General features: G+C 32.7%; 1 protein-coding gene across 1 annotated transcript; it reads left to right on the top strand.

Annotated features, from left to right (window-relative positions):
* Nucleotides 1-487: 487 nt before the first annotated feature.
* On the top strand, nt 488-1,429 carry LOC141517007 (olfactory receptor 4C15-like). Its single transcript, XM_074227947.1, has one exon. The coding sequence runs from the start codon at nt 497-499 to the stop codon at nt 1,427-1,429; it is 933 nt and encodes a 310-aa protein (XP_074084048.1). The 5' UTR covers nt 488-496.
* Nucleotides 1,430-21,977: the final 20,548 nt, after the last annotated feature.

The raw sequence follows: 21,977 nt of genomic DNA, 5'->3' as shown, positions 1-21,977 counted from the left end.
GATCACACTCTTGCATGTGTTTTCTGCAATCATTTTCTAATGGTGGAATAATATGTATTGTTATAAAAATGTATTCATATCCATAGAACGTAAAGTGCATGCATATTTGGAGATCAGCCTCCCCACTCTCTTTTAAAATCACTTTTGAAGAGTAACTTTTCTACTTGTGGTGAATACAGAACCAAGTTTACTGCCCACCAAAAACTAGATTTGTGTATATATGAGATGTCTGGGAGAGTTTTTGTAAATTTGAACAACTTTTTCCCTCTCTTAATATCTCATTCACCCTAAGCCATATTCACCAAATCAGTTTGTTCACATTTGTACCCAACTGCCTATCATTTGGCATTTAAACGTTTATAAGATTCTTGGAGCATAAATGATTTAAATATATTTATTTTACTGGTGGTACAATCTACACTGAAAAAAATCCCATTTTATCTCTTTTTTACAGATAATACACAGTCATTAAGAGACTACTCTCTATGTCAAAATCATGGAAAATCAAAGCCAAGTGACTGAGTTCATTCTCCTGGGACTGACACAAAATCAAGGTGTTCAGAAAATCATATTCATCATGTTTTTGTTATTCTATCTTGCAACTCTTGGGGGAAACCTGTTTATTGTCTTGACCATTACTAGCAGCCCCTCACTCTTTGCATCCCCCATGTACTTCTTCTTGGCAGTTCTGTCTTTCCTAGATGCATGTTTCTCATCAGTCATTGTTCCCAAGGTTATTGTTGATTCTTTCTATAAGAAGAAAAGCATCTCCTTTGAAGGCTGCATGACTCAGGTTTTTGCAGAACATTTTTTTGGTGGTGCTGAGGTGATTGTCCTCACAGCCATGGCCTATGATCGATATGTGGCCATCTGTAAACCCTTGCACTATGTGACCATCATGAATAGGCGTATATGTTTATTACTTGCAGGGGTGTCTTGGGCAGGAGGATTCCTACACTCTATTATCCAAATGTTCTTCATTTTACCATTACCATTCTGTGGCCCCAATGTAATCAATCACTTCATGTGTGACTTGTACCCTCTACTGGAACTGGCTTGCACTGATACACATGACCTTGGATTTATGGTGATTGCCAATAGTGGGTTCATATGTATTTTAATTTTTTCCCTCTTACTTGTGTCTTATGGAGTGATCTTGTTTAATTTGAGGACGTACAGCAAAGAAGGACAACGCAAAGCCCTCTCCACTTGTAGCTCCCATATCACAGTTGTGTTTATGTTATTTGTTCCATGCATATTTGAATATGCAAGGCCTCCCACCACTTTCTCCTTTGATAAAATGGTAGAAATATTTTATACTATTTTGACACCTTTTTTAAACCCCTTAATTTATACCTTTAGAAATATGGAAGTAAAAAATGCCATGAGGCAGTTGTGTAGCAGCAAAGTATTTTTAATGAAAAAATAAATACTTTGAAATAAAAATTGCTATTTTTCAATAAGCATAAAAATGACAAAAGATACTCTATTTTATGGTTTCATCCCAAACGTATGATGAAGACACACACTCAGCTACATATATAATGTTTATTATGTGCTTTATAAATATATATTTATTTATTTGTCTGTCTGTCTCTGTCTATATGGGTAAAAGTGATTATAATTACATATGTATCTGGAAACAACTCAATGGAATTGAATAAGAAAGATGAAGGAATGAGTAAAAATGCCACTGAGGATCAATATCTATACCCTTGCAAGCACATATGCATATATTAATTCCCTCTTACCTTTCTAATATTCTTGCGTGTTACTCACCATTATCTCCTCTTTGACCAAGTCACCCTGGCCTGGATATTCCATCAACAAGATGTGCTGTCTCTTGACTTTAGACATTTTCTTTGTTGTCCTCATGTTTAGAATGTTTTTCTTCTCATTTCTAACTACTGATTTCCCCTTGTTTTCCTTAAATCCTTTCTTCTGTAGCAAACTTTTCTAAAACTTTCTCAATTCTGTCTTTCCTTCTTTTAATTACTTTTTTTTTATCTTGTATACAATTTTTTTCAAAAAAATTTGCGTATGTCTTCCCTATTAGATTGTAAGATTTTTAAAGACAATTGTTGTTATTATTTTTCAGTCGCTTTTCAGGTTTTCCAACTTTTCATGACCATGTTTGAAATTTTTCTTGGGCAAGATACTGAATTGTTTTGTCATTTCATGCTCCAGATCTTTTATTGATGAGAAACAAAAGAAAAAGATAGGTGCTTTGACTAGGGACGGGTCAAAAAGTGTCAGAGGTCAGATTTGAACTCATGAATTTGAGTCTTTCTGACTCCAGGGTGGGTCCTCTGTATATTGCACCACCTAGCTGTCTTTGCAGATGCTATCTTTTGCCTCTTTCTATATCCCCAGCTTTTAGCATAACAGTAGAAAAGTTACCAAATTTTTATGGATTTTGAAATGAAAGTATGTAGAAATGAATGTTATGATAGATGAAACATTGTCTTCTTTAATGTACAGAAATATTTGTGCTAACTCAGTGCAAGGAAATTTGTGGAGTATTAACTCCCAAGGAAAAGAAAAATCATAATAATTAAAGAAATGCATTGATTACTTCAAGCTTCATCCAATAGTCAGCTTGGAAACAGGCCAGGATTAATTGATCAGGGATGTTGACTTTTACTTTAAAAAAAGTGATTTGCCTATATTTATAGTTTTCTCATTGAAGTCTCGTGGAGATTCAGGGACCATTCCTCCAATTCCTGGACTTTAATAAGAATACAATCAACTCTAATTGACTTGATTTTTTTACTCTAAATAATCTAATAATAATAATAATTTAAATAATAATTGTAGAAGTACAATTTGGTGACAGAAGGGATGAAGCCTCAGAAGCTAGAGAATAAGGGGAATTCATCCCTTTTCCTTATGAAATTTTGAAAGCATGAAAGTGTACATGCCATTTCTATCTAGAAAAAGATAGAAGAGTTGGAGAGTTTATACTGAGGCTTGTAAAAAGTCTTTTGAGTACTCTCTTGAATTAATCTTTATTAGTCTATACTTTTAAAATATACTACTTAGAGAGGGGTAATTGTTATAATATTTTCTTAGAACATCTTACAGAACTCCTCTGCTTAGTAAGTATGGATTGGAGAAATAAAAATGTAACGTGTGAGAGGCTAGAAATGATCATTCACATCTAAGTTGTCCATTGGCATGCTTTTCTTCTTTCTAAAATATCTCAACCTTCACAACATATAAACTGACTCTGACCTTAGTGTCAATGTCATTATTTAGTTGTGACTGTAAAACATTTTCCTTGATCTTCGGTAATGTTATGTAAAGCAGTTGGTGAATATTGTCTAAATGGAAACATCTTCTGACCAAATATAATTTAAACAATAGAGAAATCAATGTTTTACAAGATGTCATTGAGGCAGAATAAATCAGGAAATCTCATAATCCATAGAGTAGAGCAAATTTGTACCCCCTGCTCTACAGAAGACCATTTTCCTGGATTCTGAGAGATCTGTGGGGATTCATCATGGAAAAGGAAAAAAGAAAACTTTTGAGACTTAAGGAAATGACTGTTGATCAAGACCTAGGTTTTTCTTTCCATGTCATTTATTCTTGTACACTTGGCCCTTGCATTATTAAGAAAAGGAATATTTGAAGTATAGATATTCCTTTTGAAAGGATAAAAGTCTTCCTTTATCTTGAGAATTTCTTCCTGATCCCTCTCCTCTCAATAGTCCCTCAGTTTTTTTACAGATATTTCTATTGTTTATTAATTCTCATTATCCAGAATGTTTATGCATGCAAATAAGATTCCCTTTACATTTGTATTTTCAATACATGCATTCTCTTCCCTCCTCTCTTTCAAAGGATAGTTTAGATCCTAAAAGACTAACTTTGCCATAATATCTTTTGGAATCACCATCATCAACATTATCAATTAATTAATCATAATTGAAAATTTGCAAAATGATTAAAGTATGTTACTTCATTCAATCTTCACAACAAATCTGTGAGAATATTTAAAACAGATGTAAAAATTAAGGCTAAATGAAATCTAGTGATCCCCCAGGTCATTTAATATGTTTCTGAAATAGTATGGGAACTCTTGTGTTTGTGACTCTAAGTTGCAAACTCTCCTCACTAAGAAATTTTGCAGATAAATAATGAGATAGAAGATGAAATGGAAGTTTGATACTCAAACATGAAGCATTCTACCTGACAAAGTAAGTATATTAGTTAAATTACTTGTTTTAAAGAAAATTTTGATAATGGTCTAAGCATTTATTGAAATTGTAAATGAATCCACATTCAGCACTCAACACAATTCAATTTTGATTCCTTTGGTTTAAAAAAATCTCTGAATTTTAATTGACTAATAAATTGTTAATTTCCATTTCTATTAGAATAAACAAAAAATAAACTACTCATTATCATTAGAAATATTTTGCTTACAATGGATAATAGACCTAATTTTTTAAAATGGCAGTGAATTCTGCTCACTGAGTAGGAATAATATTCTCTGGTCAAAATAATATGTCTGATTTAATTAACAAATGTTTGTAAATGTAAAACTAAGGTCAAGTCTTTTGTTATTGAGTAATAGACCTGTCCAATCATCCATAATTTAATTAATCAATTTCTTATTGTGGAATTTACTTTCTCACATGACTTTAAAAGCCACATTTCAAAATCTTATTGTAATATTATTGATAGTCAATTTAGAGAGGAAATAGAAGTTTATTCTCTTAAGTAAACCACTTTCTATCTTTATATCGATATATTTAATGAATTATTTTTGACATTTTTCTATCAACTTGAGTACAATGTATATGAAATTATATAGTATCTGTAATAATTACTGCACTTAAGCATGATCATTATGACTTCAAAGTCATAGGGAACATTTTGTATATTCCTGTACCTTCCAGTTATTCTATCAAAGATTCATTCCAATAATTGTTTAGAAATGACTCTACCTTTCCAGGATCTGTTAGAGAGACATTGCACTAAAGCAATTTCATTAATATCTTTGTAATTTGACTGTGATTGAACCTGCTAGTGAAGATGTCAAATACTTATACATCAATGACATACTATGAAATTAATATTTTCAAATGATGATCTCAGGAAACCTATTAATAATTAAAAGTGTTTTGTTTTATTCCTTATTCAGAATTACAAGTTTCTCATAGTATTAACAAACCATAAATAGAACATGACAGTGATCAATAAAAATTGAATGAAATATTCAAATTTTCAAAATTGAATTTTTAACCTTTAGTCATCTATAAAGGATAAACATTGAATTAAAGAAAGAAAAGATGAGATCCAAAATTAGTATTCTCATTTTTTCTTTGTACTTGACTTCCAATACTTGTTTATTGTCTTTTTTAAGCAGAGATTTCTCATTTGTGGTAAAGATCACTGCAGTATTTATTCAACAAATAATAGATATGTGATCTTTAAAACACATATATGAGGCAGAGATTCAAGATTTTTACAAGGAACTCAATGAGTTCACCATGAACATAATAGATGTTTTTTTCTTTTTTCTTTTTTTTTTTTTAGATTTTTCAAGGCAATGGGGTTAAGTGGATTGCCCAAGGCCACATGGTTAGATAATTATTAAGTGTCTGAGGTTGGATTTGAACCCAGGTACTCCTGACTCCAAGGCCAGTGCTGCAACATAATAGATCTTTAAACTTTATTTCTCATTGATTGATTACAGTATCCATTCAGTAATATGTTCTGCAGAAATGAGCACTATGGTGTAGATATAGTCTGATTGTGGCACATTTTATCTGAACTAGCACTCCTCTCCTTCTTACCATGTGTCATTTAATGAATCATAAGAACAACTAAAAAAGTAACCAGTGAGTACAATGATAAATGGAAAGTACTTTACAAGCCTTTAACTGTTATCTATTTATTGGAAGTATTATTGTTAATAATAGTATTATTTTAATATTTCTTAATAATATAAAAGAAACATGAACTGGTGCCACATGTTTACAATCCTCGTTTTTGGAAGTGGGGAGCAGCTAGATTGAGGTTAGTGAATTACTTGTACCCCATAGTATTTGGGAGGAACATTGGAATTTTTATTGTCATTACTATCTAATATGATATAATTGATATTGCAATATATATAGAATTTATATAATACATTCCATCATAATATATGATATATGTACTTTTGAAGAATGGGATAATTATTATATAACTACATATTATTTGTTTATGAAATATATATAGGCATAATTAAAATGCATATACATAACAAGACACACTCATATGAACAGGGAAGTCTATGAATATAGAATGTCATTCAGCACACTTTCTTTGTGTTGATAACAGAATCCAAATGACAGCCCTCTCCACACCTGCACACATACACACACACACACACACATGGACACACACACACACAAACATATACATACACACACACACATAATGTAAATTATTGCCCTGTTGGCATGCATGCTGAATGCTTAAGAAATTATCTATACAGCTAGCTCTAGTGATTTTTTTACCATATTCAGTATTAATCAAAATTTATATATGTTGATTGGATATATATATATATATATATATATATATATATATATATATATATATACATATATATATTTCAGAAAAGATGAGAAATATTTTGAAAGGCTTTTGGATATAACTGCTTCAATCAGTTTCCTAGCATCAGAACACTAGTTCATATTGAAAGAGATATCTTTTTGCCTTCTTTTTGCAGACTGTCCATACTCATGAAATACAAAATCTAATGAGAAATAATGGAAAATCAAAGACATGAGACTGAATTGGTCCTCCGGGGATGTAAAAAAAATCAGAGCCTCAAAAAGTATTTTATTTTTGTTCCTCTACCTTGTTACTTTTGAGGGAATTCTGTTTTTTATTTTGATAATTACCAGTTTCCCCCATGTATATTTGCTTAGCTTTTCTGTCTCTCAAGGATATATATATATACATATATATACATATATATATACATATATATACATATATATATATATACGTATATATATATATATACGTATATATATATATATATATATATAATTTCTCTTGTTCCATTGCCCTTAGGGTCATAATCGATTTCTGGTCTTCTCCAATTTGTACTTTTTTCCCTTTCTTTTCGTTTTTATCCCTCCTCACTTGTACTTTTTTTTTAGTTTTTTTTTTTTTTTTTTGCAAGGCAAATGGGGTTAAGTGGCTTGCCCAAGGCCACACAGCTAGGTAATTATTAAGTGTCTGAGATTGTATCTCACTTGTACTTTGCTTCTGACTGCTGCCTCATTATCCTCTAAATCTGGTCTCCCTTCAATCAATCTTTTCTTTTCTTCCTCCCCTGATCCCTTTCACCTTTTCACTCTCCCTTTCCCTTCCTTATACCAGCTCCTTCTTCTTTCTTTCCCTACTCCTTTTCTAATTCCCTGTAGGATACAATAAATTTCCAAACCCAATTGGGTATGTATGTATTTCCATCTTTCAGCCAAATATGTTGAGAGTAGGACTTAAATAATACCCATGAATTCCCTCCTTCCCTCTATTTTAAAAGATCATTTATGCTTCTTCATGTCATGTTTTATGTCATCTGTTTTCGGTTACTTCTCCCAGTAAAATTCTTTTTTTTTCATGGATTAATTTTGTGTTTTTTGTTTTTTAATAAACACCACCTGTGCCTGAGTTTACTTCTTTCATTTGTCCGAATAAAAGTAGAATTCTCAAGAGTTCTAAGTATCTATTAAGAGACATGATGGGGTAGTAAAACCATTTATTGACCAAAGCTCTTCCCCATATCTCTTCAAGTACCATTAAATAAGAACTTTAAAAAAGTACTCAAGGGGTAGCTAGGTGGCTCAGTGGATAGAGCACAGGCCCTGGAGTCAGGAGTAACTTAGTTCAAATCTGGCCTCAAACACTTAATCACTTAGCTGCTAGTGTGGCACTGGGCAAGTCATTTAATCCTATTGCCTTGTAAAAAAAATAAGTACTCGAATGTCAAAACTGACAAAAAGATGAAATGAAACAATTTTCCAGTCCATGATAACTTGGAATATTAGCCAGAAAACTCTGTTGCACCAGCATAGGAGAGGAGCAAGTTACAGTCCAGATGGGTCATAAAAATCTAGTTACAGGCAACATCATGGCTGGGTCAGTGTCAGTGGTGATGGTGGTTCCTATACCTCTCAGTCCAGAAACTGCCAAGGACTACTTGGAAGAGCATCAGGAAAGGCTCATTCCAGGTTAGAGTGGGGCACAGTGTAGCATAGACCTCATTAGTGCAACTCCATCCCAAACCGATCTGGAGCTGTTCTTGGGAGCCATTGAATCATCAGAAGCAGTTGCGTCATGAGCTCTCAAACCATAGATAGCAAGGGCATTACAAGGAGATTGAGATTATAGGGGTCAATTGCTATTGTTTAGGCAGCATTCTGCTGCTTTGTCCATACTCAGATCAGGACTGAAGTCCTGTGTCACAGTCCTAGGAAGAAGAGGAGTATAATACAACAGAGCTTGCTGCTGGAGGAGAGCAGGCATCCTCTTAACAGTTCCTTCCTCACAGGGAAGAAAGGAATATTTGTGGTCCACAGATCAGAACACAGGACAGGAGAGCTGTAAAAGTCTTATTTTCCATCATACTTATGAGAACCTTAAGTCTCTTTATTCTGAATTTGAGACCCTAACTCTCTTTCCTCTGAGTTCACTGAATCCCAATGCATTAATGTGAAAAAAAAACATTTTAAACATAGTTATGGGTCCTATGTATCCTGGAACATTGATGTTTTCATCCTGGTTGAAGCCCACTCTGATGTCTTAAATCCAGCTGCATCCAATCACCTTTTTGTATCACGCCTGAGCCCCCCTCAGGTAATGTAAGTCCAAACCACATTCTTATGCATGTTGCAAACATTTGTATTTACCTCTCTTTATTTAAGAAGCCTATCCCAAGACTCCTGTGCTATCCTACCATAGTCCCTTGTGCTTTAGTATCTGACCTGCTTCTAATCTTCAGGACTAGAGATAAGGGCTAGCTTCCCACACCCAAGTCTTTAGAAAAAGCTTCCTTGAATGAGAGATAGTCTAAGTCAGTGTGAAATTTTTTCACAAGAGCTCTGTGATCAGATGCTCTTGGAAAAGTGGAAATTCATGAGTTCATCAAAGTATTTCTTGGAACAGTTTTACTTCCATCCTTGGAAGCAGAGCCCTCACTTAACAAAGAATCAAAATTTAATGATAGGTTAGGGAAATAAACGAATGAGGAAAAAAAAATCTAACCATAAAAACAATGGTGATGAGGAAGATTGAAACACACACAGAAGATAGCAAACTAAAAGTTTCTACATCCAAAACCTTCATAAAACTATGAATTAGTATAAGGCAATGAAATAGTTAAAAATGCTTTGAATATCAAGTAAGGGAAATGGAGGGTTTTTTAAAAAAAATTAAACACTTTGTTTTCAAACTACATGCAATGGTAGTTTTACCATTCATTTTTTCTAGGTTTTGTGTTTTATATTTTTTCTTCCTTTTCTGCCCTCCTCTATCCCTGAGAGAAAGAAATCTGATATCTATATTTATAACTATGCTAAACATAGATCCATTTTATCATACTGTGAGATTAAAATTAGACCTAAACAGAAGAAAGAAAATATTAGAGAGAAAAAGTTGGCATATTACCTAAGACAACTTTTAAAAATTGAAGCTAATAAGCTTTGGTCTTCATTTAAACTCCACAACTCTTTCTTTGGATATTGATGATAGATTCCATCACAAATCATTTAAAATTGTCTTTAATATTGTAGTACCAAAATGAACAAGTCCATGATGGTTGAATATCACTCTATATTCTTGTAAGTATGTACAATTTTCTTTTGATTCTACTCATTTCACTCAGCAACAATTCATGCAGGTTCTTCCAGGCTTTTTTGAAATCCCATCCCTCATGATTTTTTAAAGAACAATAGTCTTACATCACATACATTTACCACAATTTGTTCATGGACATCCCCTCAAATTCTAAGTCTTTGCCACTACAAAAAGAGTTGCTATGAATATTTTTGTACATGTGGGATTTTAACCCCTTTTTATGATATTTTCAGAATACAGACCCAGTTCTGTTATGCACATTTTATTGCCCTTTGAGCATCATTCCAAATTGCTCTCCAGAAATGCATTAATATTCCACATTTCCCACATCCATTCCAACACTGATAATTTTCCTTTATACTCATATTGGCCAGTCTGAGAGTTGTGAGGTGGGTGCCTCAGAGATGTTTTAATTTAAATTTCTCTAATCAAAATAGTTTTTTATATGAATTCTTTGACTAAGAAGTTCCATTACATATCCATTGACTATTTATTGATTGAGAAATGACCATTTTTTAACCCTAATTCAATTATCTGTATATTTTAGAAACGATGCTTTTTTTCAGAAACTTAAGTTGTAAAATTTTTTCCCAATTGCTACATTTCTTTTAGTCTTGGTTGTAGTTATTTTGTTTGTGCAAAAAGTTTTTAATTTAATGTAATCAAATTGTCCATTTTCTTTTTAATAATATTATCTATCTCTTCTTTGGTCATAAACTGCTCCCCTTTCCATAGATCTGACAAGCAAATTATTCCTTATTCCTCTAATTGCCTTATAAAATTATCTTTCGTGCCTAAATTTTTCACCCATTTTGACCTTATCTTGGGATAGGGTTTGAAATGTTGGTCTATGACTAGTTTCTGCCATAATGTCTTCCAATTTTCCCAGAAGGTTTTTTATCAAATATTAAATGTTTATCCTAGAAGTTGAAATCTTTGAGTTTATCAAAAGTAGATCACTATAGTCATTTATTTCATTCTCTTTTGCTCCTAATCTATTTCAAAGATCCACAACAGTTTTCACGACTGATGCTTTAAAATATAATTTTAGATATAATTTGCCTATTTTTTATCGCTCAATATAAATTCATTTACTATTATTTCTTCTTGCTCACTAAGATAATTCTTTGGAACTTTGATTAGTATGGTATCAAATAATTTATTTTAGGTAGAATCATCATTTTTTATTATATTAGCTCAGCTATGAACAATTGACATTTTCCCAGTTATTTAGTTCTGATTTTATTTGTGTCAAAAGTGTTTTATAGTTGTTTTCATAAAGTTTCTGAGTTCCCCAAGTATATCATATAGTTTGAAGATATTTTAAATGAAATTTCTTGCTGTTTCTTGTTAGTCATATGTAGGCAAGTGGACTTTTTATGTGAATTTCTTTTTTGTCATGTGACTTCACTACAGTTGTGAACACTACTGTTTTAACTGTTCCTGATTTATAGGTATCAGCACCATCTTGCTAGTACCTAAGGAATTTGGCAGACTTCATTCTTCACCAATTTTTTTTCAAATAATTTATATAGAATTGGAAATAGTTGTTCATTCAAAGTTTAGTAAAATTCACTTATGAATGTGTCTTGCCCCTGAGATTTTTCCTTAGAGAGTTCATTTATTCAATTTCTTCTTCTAAAAGAAGATTATTTAAGTATTTAATTTCTTCTTCTTTTAGTTGAGGTGGTTTATACTTTCATAAATATCCATACATTTCACTTCGATTACCAAATTTATTGGCATACAGTTGAGCAAAATAGTTCTGAGTTAGTAATTCAGTTTTCTACTCAATGGTAGGTAATTCACTTTTTTCATTTTTGATATTAGTAATTTGGTTTTCATCCTTTTTTAGTAAAATTAACCATAGTTTTATTGATTTTATATATTTTTTCATAAAGTCAACTTGATTGTATTTATTACTCCAATTGTTTTCTTAATTTCAATTTTATTAAGTATACCTTTAATTTTCACAATTTCTAATTTGGTATTTAATTGGAGATTTTTAATTTGTTCTTTCCCCAGTTTTATTTTTCTGTTGCATGCTCAATACATTGATCTCATTTTTCTCTATTTTATTCATGTAAGTAATTAGAGATATAGTATTTCCTCTATAATTGGTTTGACTGTATCCCATAAGTTTTGATATGCTTTGTCATTATTGTATTGTATTCTTGGATCAAATATTTAATTCTTTCTGTTATTTATTGTTTCATCCTCTCATTCTTTAAAATTTGGTCATTTAGCTACCAATAAGTTTTAAGTCAATCTTTGCATGGCCCTTTATTGCATGTGACTTTCATTGCATCAAAATTTGAAAAGACTGCATTCAATATTTTTACCTTTTTTCATTTGATTATGAGGTTTTTATGCCCTAATACATGGCCAGTTTTTGTTGGTGTCATGTACTGCTGAAAAGGGGTATATTCCTTTCTATCCCCATTCATTTTTCTGCAGAGATTATCATATCCCAGTTTTCTAACATACTATTCACCTCCTTAACTTCTTTCTTGTTTATTTTATGGTTAGATTGATCTAATTCTGATAGAGGGGGTTGAAGTTCTCCATCAGTATGGTTTTATTGTCCTTGTCTTGCAATTTATTTAGCTTCTCCCCTAAGAATTTGAATGCTGTACCACTTGATGCATACATATTTAGTTTTGAAATTACTTCATTTTCTATGGTACCTTTTTATGAGGATTTTAGTTTCCTTCCTTATTTCTTTTAATGAGATTTTTAATGAACAATTTTAATAATTGCTTTGTCTAGATAATAATTCCTATTCCTACTTGGTTCACTTCAGCTGAAGCATAATATATTCTGCATCAATTTTTTTTCCTTTTACTCTATATGTATATCTCTAAGCAGTATATTGGAGGATTCTGGCTTTCAATCTGCTCTGCTATCCACTTCCATTTTATGGAAGAGTTCATCTCATTCACAGTTATAATCACTATTACTGCCCTCCATGATATCTCCCCTTTGTTTGTATTTTTTACTTCTTTCCATTATCCCTCCTTCCCAGGTTTTGCTTCTAAATGACAATTCCCACAAAGTTTTCCCCCCTTCTATCTATCAACCAAAACCTTCTTTCCCTTTTCCATTTCCCCCTCCTTCCTTCTCCACTTTCTATCAGTCCCTCCTTTCTACAGCCCTGACTTTTCCTCTCTTTATACTTAAAAAGTAAGATAAATTTATAAACTCACCTGAGATTGCATGCTAATCCCTCATCGAGTCAATTTTGATAATAGTAAGATTCAGGTGTTTCTCACCTCCATTTTATCCCTCTATTACAACAAGTCCATTGCATCTCATGTGATATAATTTATCCCATTCTCCCTCTCCCTTCCTCCTAACTCTATGTTCACCCCCCCATGTTAATGACAACTTTATTATAATCATTCCATCAAGATCATGGACATACCATCAATATCCATACCTTCAGTCAAAGTATATTTCCTCTACTGAAGTTACAATTCTCAAGAGTTATGAGAATCTTCTTCCCAGGAAGGAATGTAACAAGTTTTATTTTATTGGATAGCAATTTTTTTCTTCAATCCTATATACCTTTTTTATAAGTCCTGAATCTCCTTTTTCCTGATGAAATTTTCTGTTCATTTCTTTTCATCAGGAAATAGTGAAAGTCACCTAATTCATTAAATGTTCATCTTTTCCCCAGAAAGTGAAGGCTCAGTTTTGCTAGAAGGTTCATTCTTGGTTGTAATCCAAGTTCTCTTGCTCTCTGGAATACCATAGTCCAGGTCTTTCGACCCTTTAAAGTTGATACAGCCAAGGTCCTATGGAATCCTAACTGACTCCTTGTTATTTGAATTGCTTCTATATGACTGCTAGTGGGATTTTCTCCTTGATTTCATAATTTTAGAGTTTGGCCACAATATTCCTTGTTCATTTTCTAATTATTATGGAAACTCAGGAGGGAATCAATATGTATTTTCTTCTTTTTATATTTGTTTAAATTGCTTTTTGCAAGGTAATTAGGTTATGTTACTTGCCCAATGTCCCAGAGCTAAGTAATTATTAAGTTTCTTTGACCGAAATTGAATTCAAGTCCTCTCTACTCCAGGACCAGTGCTCTATCCACTGGACCACTTAGACCTCCTAATGGATTCTTTAAATGTCTATTTTCCCCTCTAGTTTCAAGATATCAGGGCAGTTCTCCCTAACTATATTCTGAAAAATGTATCCAGATTTTTTTTAATCAAGATTTTCAGTTATTCCTTGGATTCTTAAGTTGTCTCTCGTCGATCTATTTTCCTGGTCAACTATTTTATCAGAGTTATTTTTCAATTTCTTCTATTTTTGGTTTTGTTTTTCTATAACAGATTGTTGGTGTCTTATAAAATCATTAGCTTCCACTAATTAGAATCTATTTTTTCAGGGAAGTATTTTCTCCATTTAATTTTTACATCTCCTTTTCCTTTTGGTGAATTCTATTTTTGAAGAAGTTATTATTATTTTCCATTTATCCAATTGTATTTTTGAGGAAATTGTTTTCTTTTTGCATTTATCATATTGGATTTATAAAAGTATTTGTTTTCTTCTTTCATTTTATGTGTTAAGATATTAATCTTCCCTTGCACAGTTAATTTTCTCTTACATTTCTTTCCCCTTTTTATATGATTTTTTTAATCCCTTCTGTTCTCATCTAAGATATCTTTCTGGGTTAGAGACCAATTCATATTCTCCTCCGTAGTTTCACATATACTGAGCCTTTTGTCCTTTTCTGAGCTGATATTCTTAAATACAAGGTAGCATTCCATAGACAAAGCTTTTGTTGGCATTTTTCATTTAGTAATGTTGTCTTTCCTAGGATCTTGTGTTGGGGGACAGGCTGGTTCTCAGACCTTTGGTGTTGAGAACCCTGGAGGCCTTTCTCACTAGATTTAGGAAATCCAGGGTGTTGCTTAGAGGACCAAGCTGTAAGGAATGCCAGAAGCTTTCTCTGGATTGTCTCTGTGGGGTTGTCTGTCTCTCACTCCTAGACCTGGGGCTTAATCTGGGTTGTCCTAACTGCAACCTAGTTGTTGGATTAGGCTGTCAGGGCTGGAAATTCCAGAGGTTTTCTCTGGATAGTCAACTCGGGGGAAGTCCACTGCCCACATCCCAGCCTTTGGGAAGCATGAGAACAGTGGAGAAAAAATTTAAACCAAATAATACTGAAGAAATAACAGCTTAAATACCAGGCCAAATAGAAAAAAGAGATACAAGAAGGCAGTGAGGAGAAGAATGCCTTAAAATAGAGAATTGATCAAATAGAAAGGGATACCCAAAAGCTCAATGAATAAAATAATTCCTTAAAATAGATAATTCATCAATTGGAACCTGATGACTTTCTATATTATCAAACTATCAAGATATATCACAATTTAACAAAACCAGAAGAAAAACTGGAAGACAATGTGAAATATATCATTGGAAAAACAAACCAACAAAAAACTGACTTGGCAAATAGATCCAGGATACATAATTTTAAAATTATTGGACTACATAAAAACCATGATCCAAAAGGATACTAGACATCATCTTATAAGAACTGATTAAAGAAAATTGTAGAGATTTTCTAGAACCAGAGAGTAAAACAAAAAGGGAAAGTATCCATCAATCATGTCCCAAAAGGGATGCTGAGAGGAAAACTCCCAGGAATATTATAGCCAAATTTCAGATCTCATAGATCAAGGAGAAAATATAGCAAGCAGTCAGGAAGAAATAATTCCATTATTATGGAGACACAGTGAAAATAACACAAGAGTTAACAACTTCAACATTAAGGGACAATATTCTGGAAAGTCAAAGTATGTTAATTACAAATAAACAACTACCTAGAAAAATTGAGCATACTTTTTCTGTGGAAAAGATGTATATTCAATGCATTAGGGGACTTGGTAAATATTCCTAATTAAAAGACCATAGCTGGAGAGAATATTTGACTTTTAAAATAAGAAAGGGAAATCTTAAGTGACTTAATAGTATGGAACTGTTTATATTCCTGCATGGGAGATCATACTGATAAATCATATAAAATTTCTCATTTGGTAGGGCAGTTGGAAGGAATCTATATAGGTAGGGTACAGGTGGATGATGAATACAAAGTAATAATATATTAATAAATATTGAGTTAAAGGATCAGAGAGGAATATACTAGGGTAAAAAAAAGGATGAGTATAATGGGAAATTATTTCCTACAAAGCAGACAAGAAAAAGATTTTGTAGTGCAAAAGGGGGATTCTAGAAGGAGTGAGCGAGCCTTATTCTCATTGGAATTCACAAGATCTATCTTAATCTGTAGAAAAGTTGAAAGGGAAGGGGATAGAGAAGGGGTGGGTGTGGCAGAAGGGATGACAGATTGTGGAAGGGAATCATCAGAAGAGAAAGACTTTTGAGGATGGACAGAGTAATAGCATAGAGAGGAAAGAATAAATGGGAACTGGGAAGTAGGATGGAGAAGTATGCAGTTAACACTAGTAACTGAGGGGTGTAAGGGAAAGGAGACTAATGCATTATCATAGGAGAAGTGAGTTGATTTTATAATTTTGTTTTTTTAATTAAAAAAGTTACCTTTATTGAAAATGTGTTTAATTTTTCCAATTTCATGTAGATTTCAACATTTATCCATTTGCAAATTTAAAAGATCCACATTTTCCCCCATGGAGGTAAATAAACTGGTAAAAACTTTACATGAAAAATCAAATTTGACATGATTCCATATTAATTATGTTGTGAATGAGGAATTAGAAATATGGCAGAAAAATCATGAGGAAAAAGGGAAAATATAGTAAAAGTTTTTTAAAAGGTAAACATAAATATGCATTTTCTCTGCATTCAGAATCCATAGATTTACCTATAGATTTGGATGACATTTTCTTTAAGAGGTTGATCAGGTTTATCTTTGATCACTGAACTGCTGAGAGGAGGAGCATACATCATAAGATTCAACCACAACGTGGAAGCTAACCCAAAGAGTTATAAAAGCAATAACAAAATAACCTGCATTGCCTTAGACTTAGCAATGCCGTTACTAACAGTATTCCCAAATAGATGAAATTCATGAAGGAAATGGAAATCTGTTTAAGGTTATTTATCACAGCTCTATTCTGGTGTCAATTGAAAATATAGATTGAAACATACTTTTCTTTTTATTTTTTAACTTACCAAAAATCCCAGCAATATTTGGTGATGCTCAACTATAATGGATCTATTTCTTCTCAATAGTTTAGTGATCAAGGACAATTCTAAAAGACTTGTGATGGAAAATGCCATGCACAACCAGAGGAAAAGTGTGGATTCTGAATGCAGACCAAGGAATATCTTTTTCAACTTTTAAAACTTGTTTTAATTTACTTTGCTTCTTTTTCTCATGTTTCTTTGTCATTTTAATTCCAACTTTTCTTTCATAAGATAACTAATATGGAAATATGTTAAACATGATTGTATATTCATAGCTTGGATCAGATGTTTTGTCATGGGGAGGGAGGTGGTAAGGGAGGGAGGTAGAAAAATGTGGATCTTTTCATCATTTTTATGATCTCTTTGGGATTTAGTAGTGGCATTGTTGGAATAAGGATACGTATAGCTTTATAGCCCTGTGGACCTAGGTCCAAATTGCTCTCCAGAATGTTTAAAAAATCAAGAATGTTGAAAATTATCTTTGTATGTAATTGAAAAAAATAGAATTTTATTCAAAAATAAATTTTAAATATCCCATCATAATTGGTTTATTCTTTAATCCTCTAAATATGTTTGCTTTAACTGTCCTAACAGAAATGCCATTTTCAAGAGTTTTCAATATTATCTTCCCATGTCAGGATGTAAACAGTTTAGTCTTCTTGACTTGTTTTTTTTTTCTTTTCACTTACCTTTTTATGCATCAGTTGAAGCTTGTACTTGAAAATCAAGTTTCCTTTTCAGTTCTTTTTATTATTTTTTATCCTTTCATTGAATGTCCTTCTTATCTCTTGATAGTATATGTTGAATTGTGCAGGGTAGTTTATTCTTGAATGTAGTCCAATCTTCTTTAACCTCGAGAATAACATATTCCTCTGATTCCTCAATATTGAAGCTAAATTCTGTATAATCCTTACTGTGACTTTTTGGCATTTAAATTGCTTCATTTTTGGTTACTTGAAATATTTTCTTCTTTAATTTATAATTCTGAAATTTGAGTACAATATTCTTTGGAATTTTTTATGTTAAGATCTATTTCTGACTGTTTGGTAGATTATTTTTTTTTTTTTTAGGTTTTTGGCAAGGCCAATGGGGTTAAGTGGCTTGCCCAAGGCCACAAAGCTAGGCAATTATTAAGTGTCTGAGACCGGATTTGAACCCAGGTACTCATCTAGCCGCCCCCATTTGGTAGATTCTTAGAAGGACTCTTTTATCTTCTTATTCTAGGATGTTAGAGCAGTTTCCCTTGAAAAGTTCCTGAGAGACTTGGTTCAGACTCTTTTTTGATTGTAACTCTCAAGTAGATCAAAAATTTGTAAATAATCTTTCCAAGAATTTTTTTTCCTTGTTTGATCAATTTGCTAATGTGGTCCTTTACATTTTCTTCTATTCTTCCAGTCTTCTTGTTTGGTTTGATGACTTCTTAATGTGTCACGGTGTTATATTAATGTACACTTCTCCAATTTTTATTTTTACTTATTTTAAATTAGATTTTGTGTGTCCTTTTCCAGTTGACCAAATTTATTTTAAAAGCTATTTTATTCAGTCAAATTTTCTGTTTCTTTTTCCATATTTTATTATTCATCTACCTGATTCTCATTTCCTTTCTCACTTTTTCTTCATTCTCTCTTCTTTGGGTTTTAAAAATCTGTTTTGATCTCTCCCAGGAGAACTTTTTTTGGATTTGAGACCTATGAAGCTTCACATGTAGGCATTTTGTATCTGTTTTTCTCTTCTAAAATGGTGTTTGGTTCTTCCCTGCCATAACTTTATTTGGGTAACATTCTTTTTGATTTGTTTTGTTCTTTTTTGTTTTGCTCTTTTTGAAAGTTGAACTCTGCTTCTGAAACACAGAGGATGTAGTACCAAACTTTTTTTAATGGTTATTAGGGTTTTGTCCCTGCCTTTCTGCACTTGTGTCCCATTTGCTCAGAGCTTGCTTCAAGTTTTAGGGTAAACCCTTCTACACTAATATTCCAGGACTCACAGAATGCCATATACTGTGAGAAAATTAATGATATCCACTTCAACTGAGTCCTTCACTGCTGGCTTGCTGAGCCGGGAACCAGGGTCCTTGGTTAGTAAACTGTGCTGTGACTAAGAGATTAGCTTTGGATTGATTCCCAGTCCCCCTAACTAAACTGGCCTGCACTCCCTTTCCCCACGTGAGACAGAATTTCCTGGAGATCCTTAAAGATATCTGGAGCTTAAAAATCTTTTCACTCTTTTCATGAGTTTTGACACTTTAGGATCTGTTTAGAAATTTCATTTCAAGTAGTTTCAAAGGGAGATTAGGGAAAGTTCTGGTTGGTTCCTAGTTTCTCTCTATTCTCTTGCTCCATCAAGGAAGACAGTTGGTGTTAGTGTTTCTGATAACTAATTTCTAAAATATATTAAAAAACTGAGTCAAACTTAGTAGGATATATGTCATTCTCCAGTCAATAAATGGTCAAAGGATATAAACTGGCCACTGATGAAGAAATTTAGTTGTTTATAGTCATAAGAAAAAATGATCAAAATCATTTTTCATTAAAGAAATGCAAATTAAAACAACTCTGAGGTACCACCTCACACATCAGAATGGATAGATTGCTAATAAAAAATCATCAAAGTTGAAGGGGATGTAAATAGATTGGAACATTAATTCTTAGGATAATGATGAATTGATCCAAATATTCAAACCTATGTCCACAGGGCTATAAAGCTGTACACATCTTCTTCAAACAATGCCACTCCTAGATCCCAAAGAGATCATAAAAATGGTGAAAAGAACCACAATTACATAACAGTTCTTTTTTGTAGTTGAATTGAGTTGGAATTAGAATTTGGGGGAATGCCCATCAATTTAGAAAATGACTGACCAAACTGTGCTTCATTAAGGTAATGTACTGTTACTATTCTATAAGAAATCATAAGTAGGGGTGGCTAGGTGGTAGTGGATAGAGCACGGGCCTTGGAGAGAGGAGTACCTGAGTTTAAATCCGGCCTCAGACACTTATTAATTACCTAGTCATGTGGCCTTGGGCAAGCCACTTAACCCCATTGCCTTGCAAAAACTGAAAAAAAAAGCAATCATAAGTGGGTGGACTTCCAAAAAATTTGGGAAGACTTCCATGAGTGAACTGAGCAGAACCATGAGAACATTTTTCTCAGTAAGAGCAGCATTGTGTGATGATCAATTTTGATGAACTTAGCTCCTCTCAGTGGTCCTATGATCATGGACAATACTAAATGACTTGTAATGGAAAATGCCATCCAGTTTGATTGCAGATCAAAGGATACCATTTTTACTTTTTAAAACTTGTTTTATGTTTCTTTTTTCTTTCTCATTTTCTCTTTAGTTCTGATTTTTCTTTCCCAACATTACTATATATGGAAATATGGTAAGCTTGATTTTGCATGTGTAAAATATATCAGATGTCTCTGTCATATGGATGGGGAGGAAAATAGAAAATATGGAACTCAAAATCTTTTAAAAAAGATGAATGTTGAAAATTCTCTTTGCATGTGATAGGAAAAAAATAAAATAATAAAAAAGATCTCTACTCTGAAAGTGTCAACAGAACTCTTTAAGCATTCCTAGAAGGAATAACATGCAGAGAGTAAGTTCTGCCTCCCCCGGCAGGAAGAGATGAATTATTAAAGTCAAAGATTACATTTCTCCCATTTCTACTAACGGTTGGCCTCATTTCAGACAAAGACTAATTGGTTGGGTACGTTTGTTCTTTCACCGTCTAGAGACAAGAATTGTTCTATGTTGGCAGTCCTCTGGGGAAAGATGTTCCTTAGTTCCCTGGATGGGGAGAGGCCATTCCCAAAACATTTGAACTGTGCCAATAATTTCATAAATATTTGGATACACATTTAGTCCTAAGAGTTTATTGAAGAATCAATCCTCCTGAGATCAGAAGAATGCAGCATAGGCTCTCTGCTGCAGTGAATTCATCTCATTTTTTTATATGGAGTTTTGCAAACTGAAATAGAGAATATTTTTTCCCTCTAAGAGAAGAATAAGAAAACCTCATTGGATGGCTCATATTTGTCTGGGAAAGGGCTTTATGTTAAGAGTATGGGGTACATCTGGAAAAACTGAATAACATAGAGAATGCATCACAAAAGTCTTATCCAGATGCTAAATTCTCAAGAATGTTCAAGAGATTCCTCTACGAAACAGAAGAATATGGAGAAAAGAATTTGATATGTGTTATATATTAGATGTTAAAACTCCCAGCTGGGATGGCTCAGGTAAGATATATGATGGTTTTATTATATTTAACAATCCTGGTAGGGTACAAACTGTACTTGGATTGTGGTATTGGATAACTCCATTTCTGGAGACTCCTTCATGATCTACAGGTAGAGATAAAGCCAAACCATTAATGGCATCCTTATCAAAGCCTCCCCTGACTGTTTTTAACCTAAAGAAAGTTTTCAGAATAAGGCTCTGGGGCAGAAGGAAACAGAGTTTATACAGTACTTCATATTGGTGAGTCAATACTCATTTCTCTTCTTTCAATTTCTTTCTTGCAAACATTAAGACCTGTGGGCATATAAAAACATAATAAGATAAATTGTTATCCCCTCCAAAACCAATATTTTCTAGCCAAGAATATACAATGACCCTTTGGTTGGGCTAAATATTATGTAAATATGTAAAGAATCCCAGGAATAATGTAACTTCCAATTAAGCTGAGGAAATCCTTCCTCTTGACTCTAATGTTTCTCACCTATACACTTTCTATTTAGCATTCTATCCAAACTTTTATTTTGTTCAGTTTTGTTTTAATTTTAGGAAATATGAAGCTTATTATTAAAATGTAGACTAATATATAGAATTCCAAAAGTACTCAGAAAGTCTCAAATTTTCATATTTTCTCTATCATCTTTCTATTTTCATACCTATCAGTCATTAATGTAGATGACTTTTT

Source organism: Macrotis lagotis, chromosome 3 (assembly GCF_037893015.1).
Source record: "Macrotis lagotis isolate mMagLag1 chromosome 3, bilby.v1.9.chrom.fasta, whole genome shotgun sequence".
NCBI classification, from domain to species: Eukaryota; Metazoa; Chordata; class Mammalia; order Peramelemorphia; family Peramelidae; genus Macrotis; species Macrotis lagotis.
This window is presented reverse-complemented; position numbering and strand designations above follow the sequence as displayed.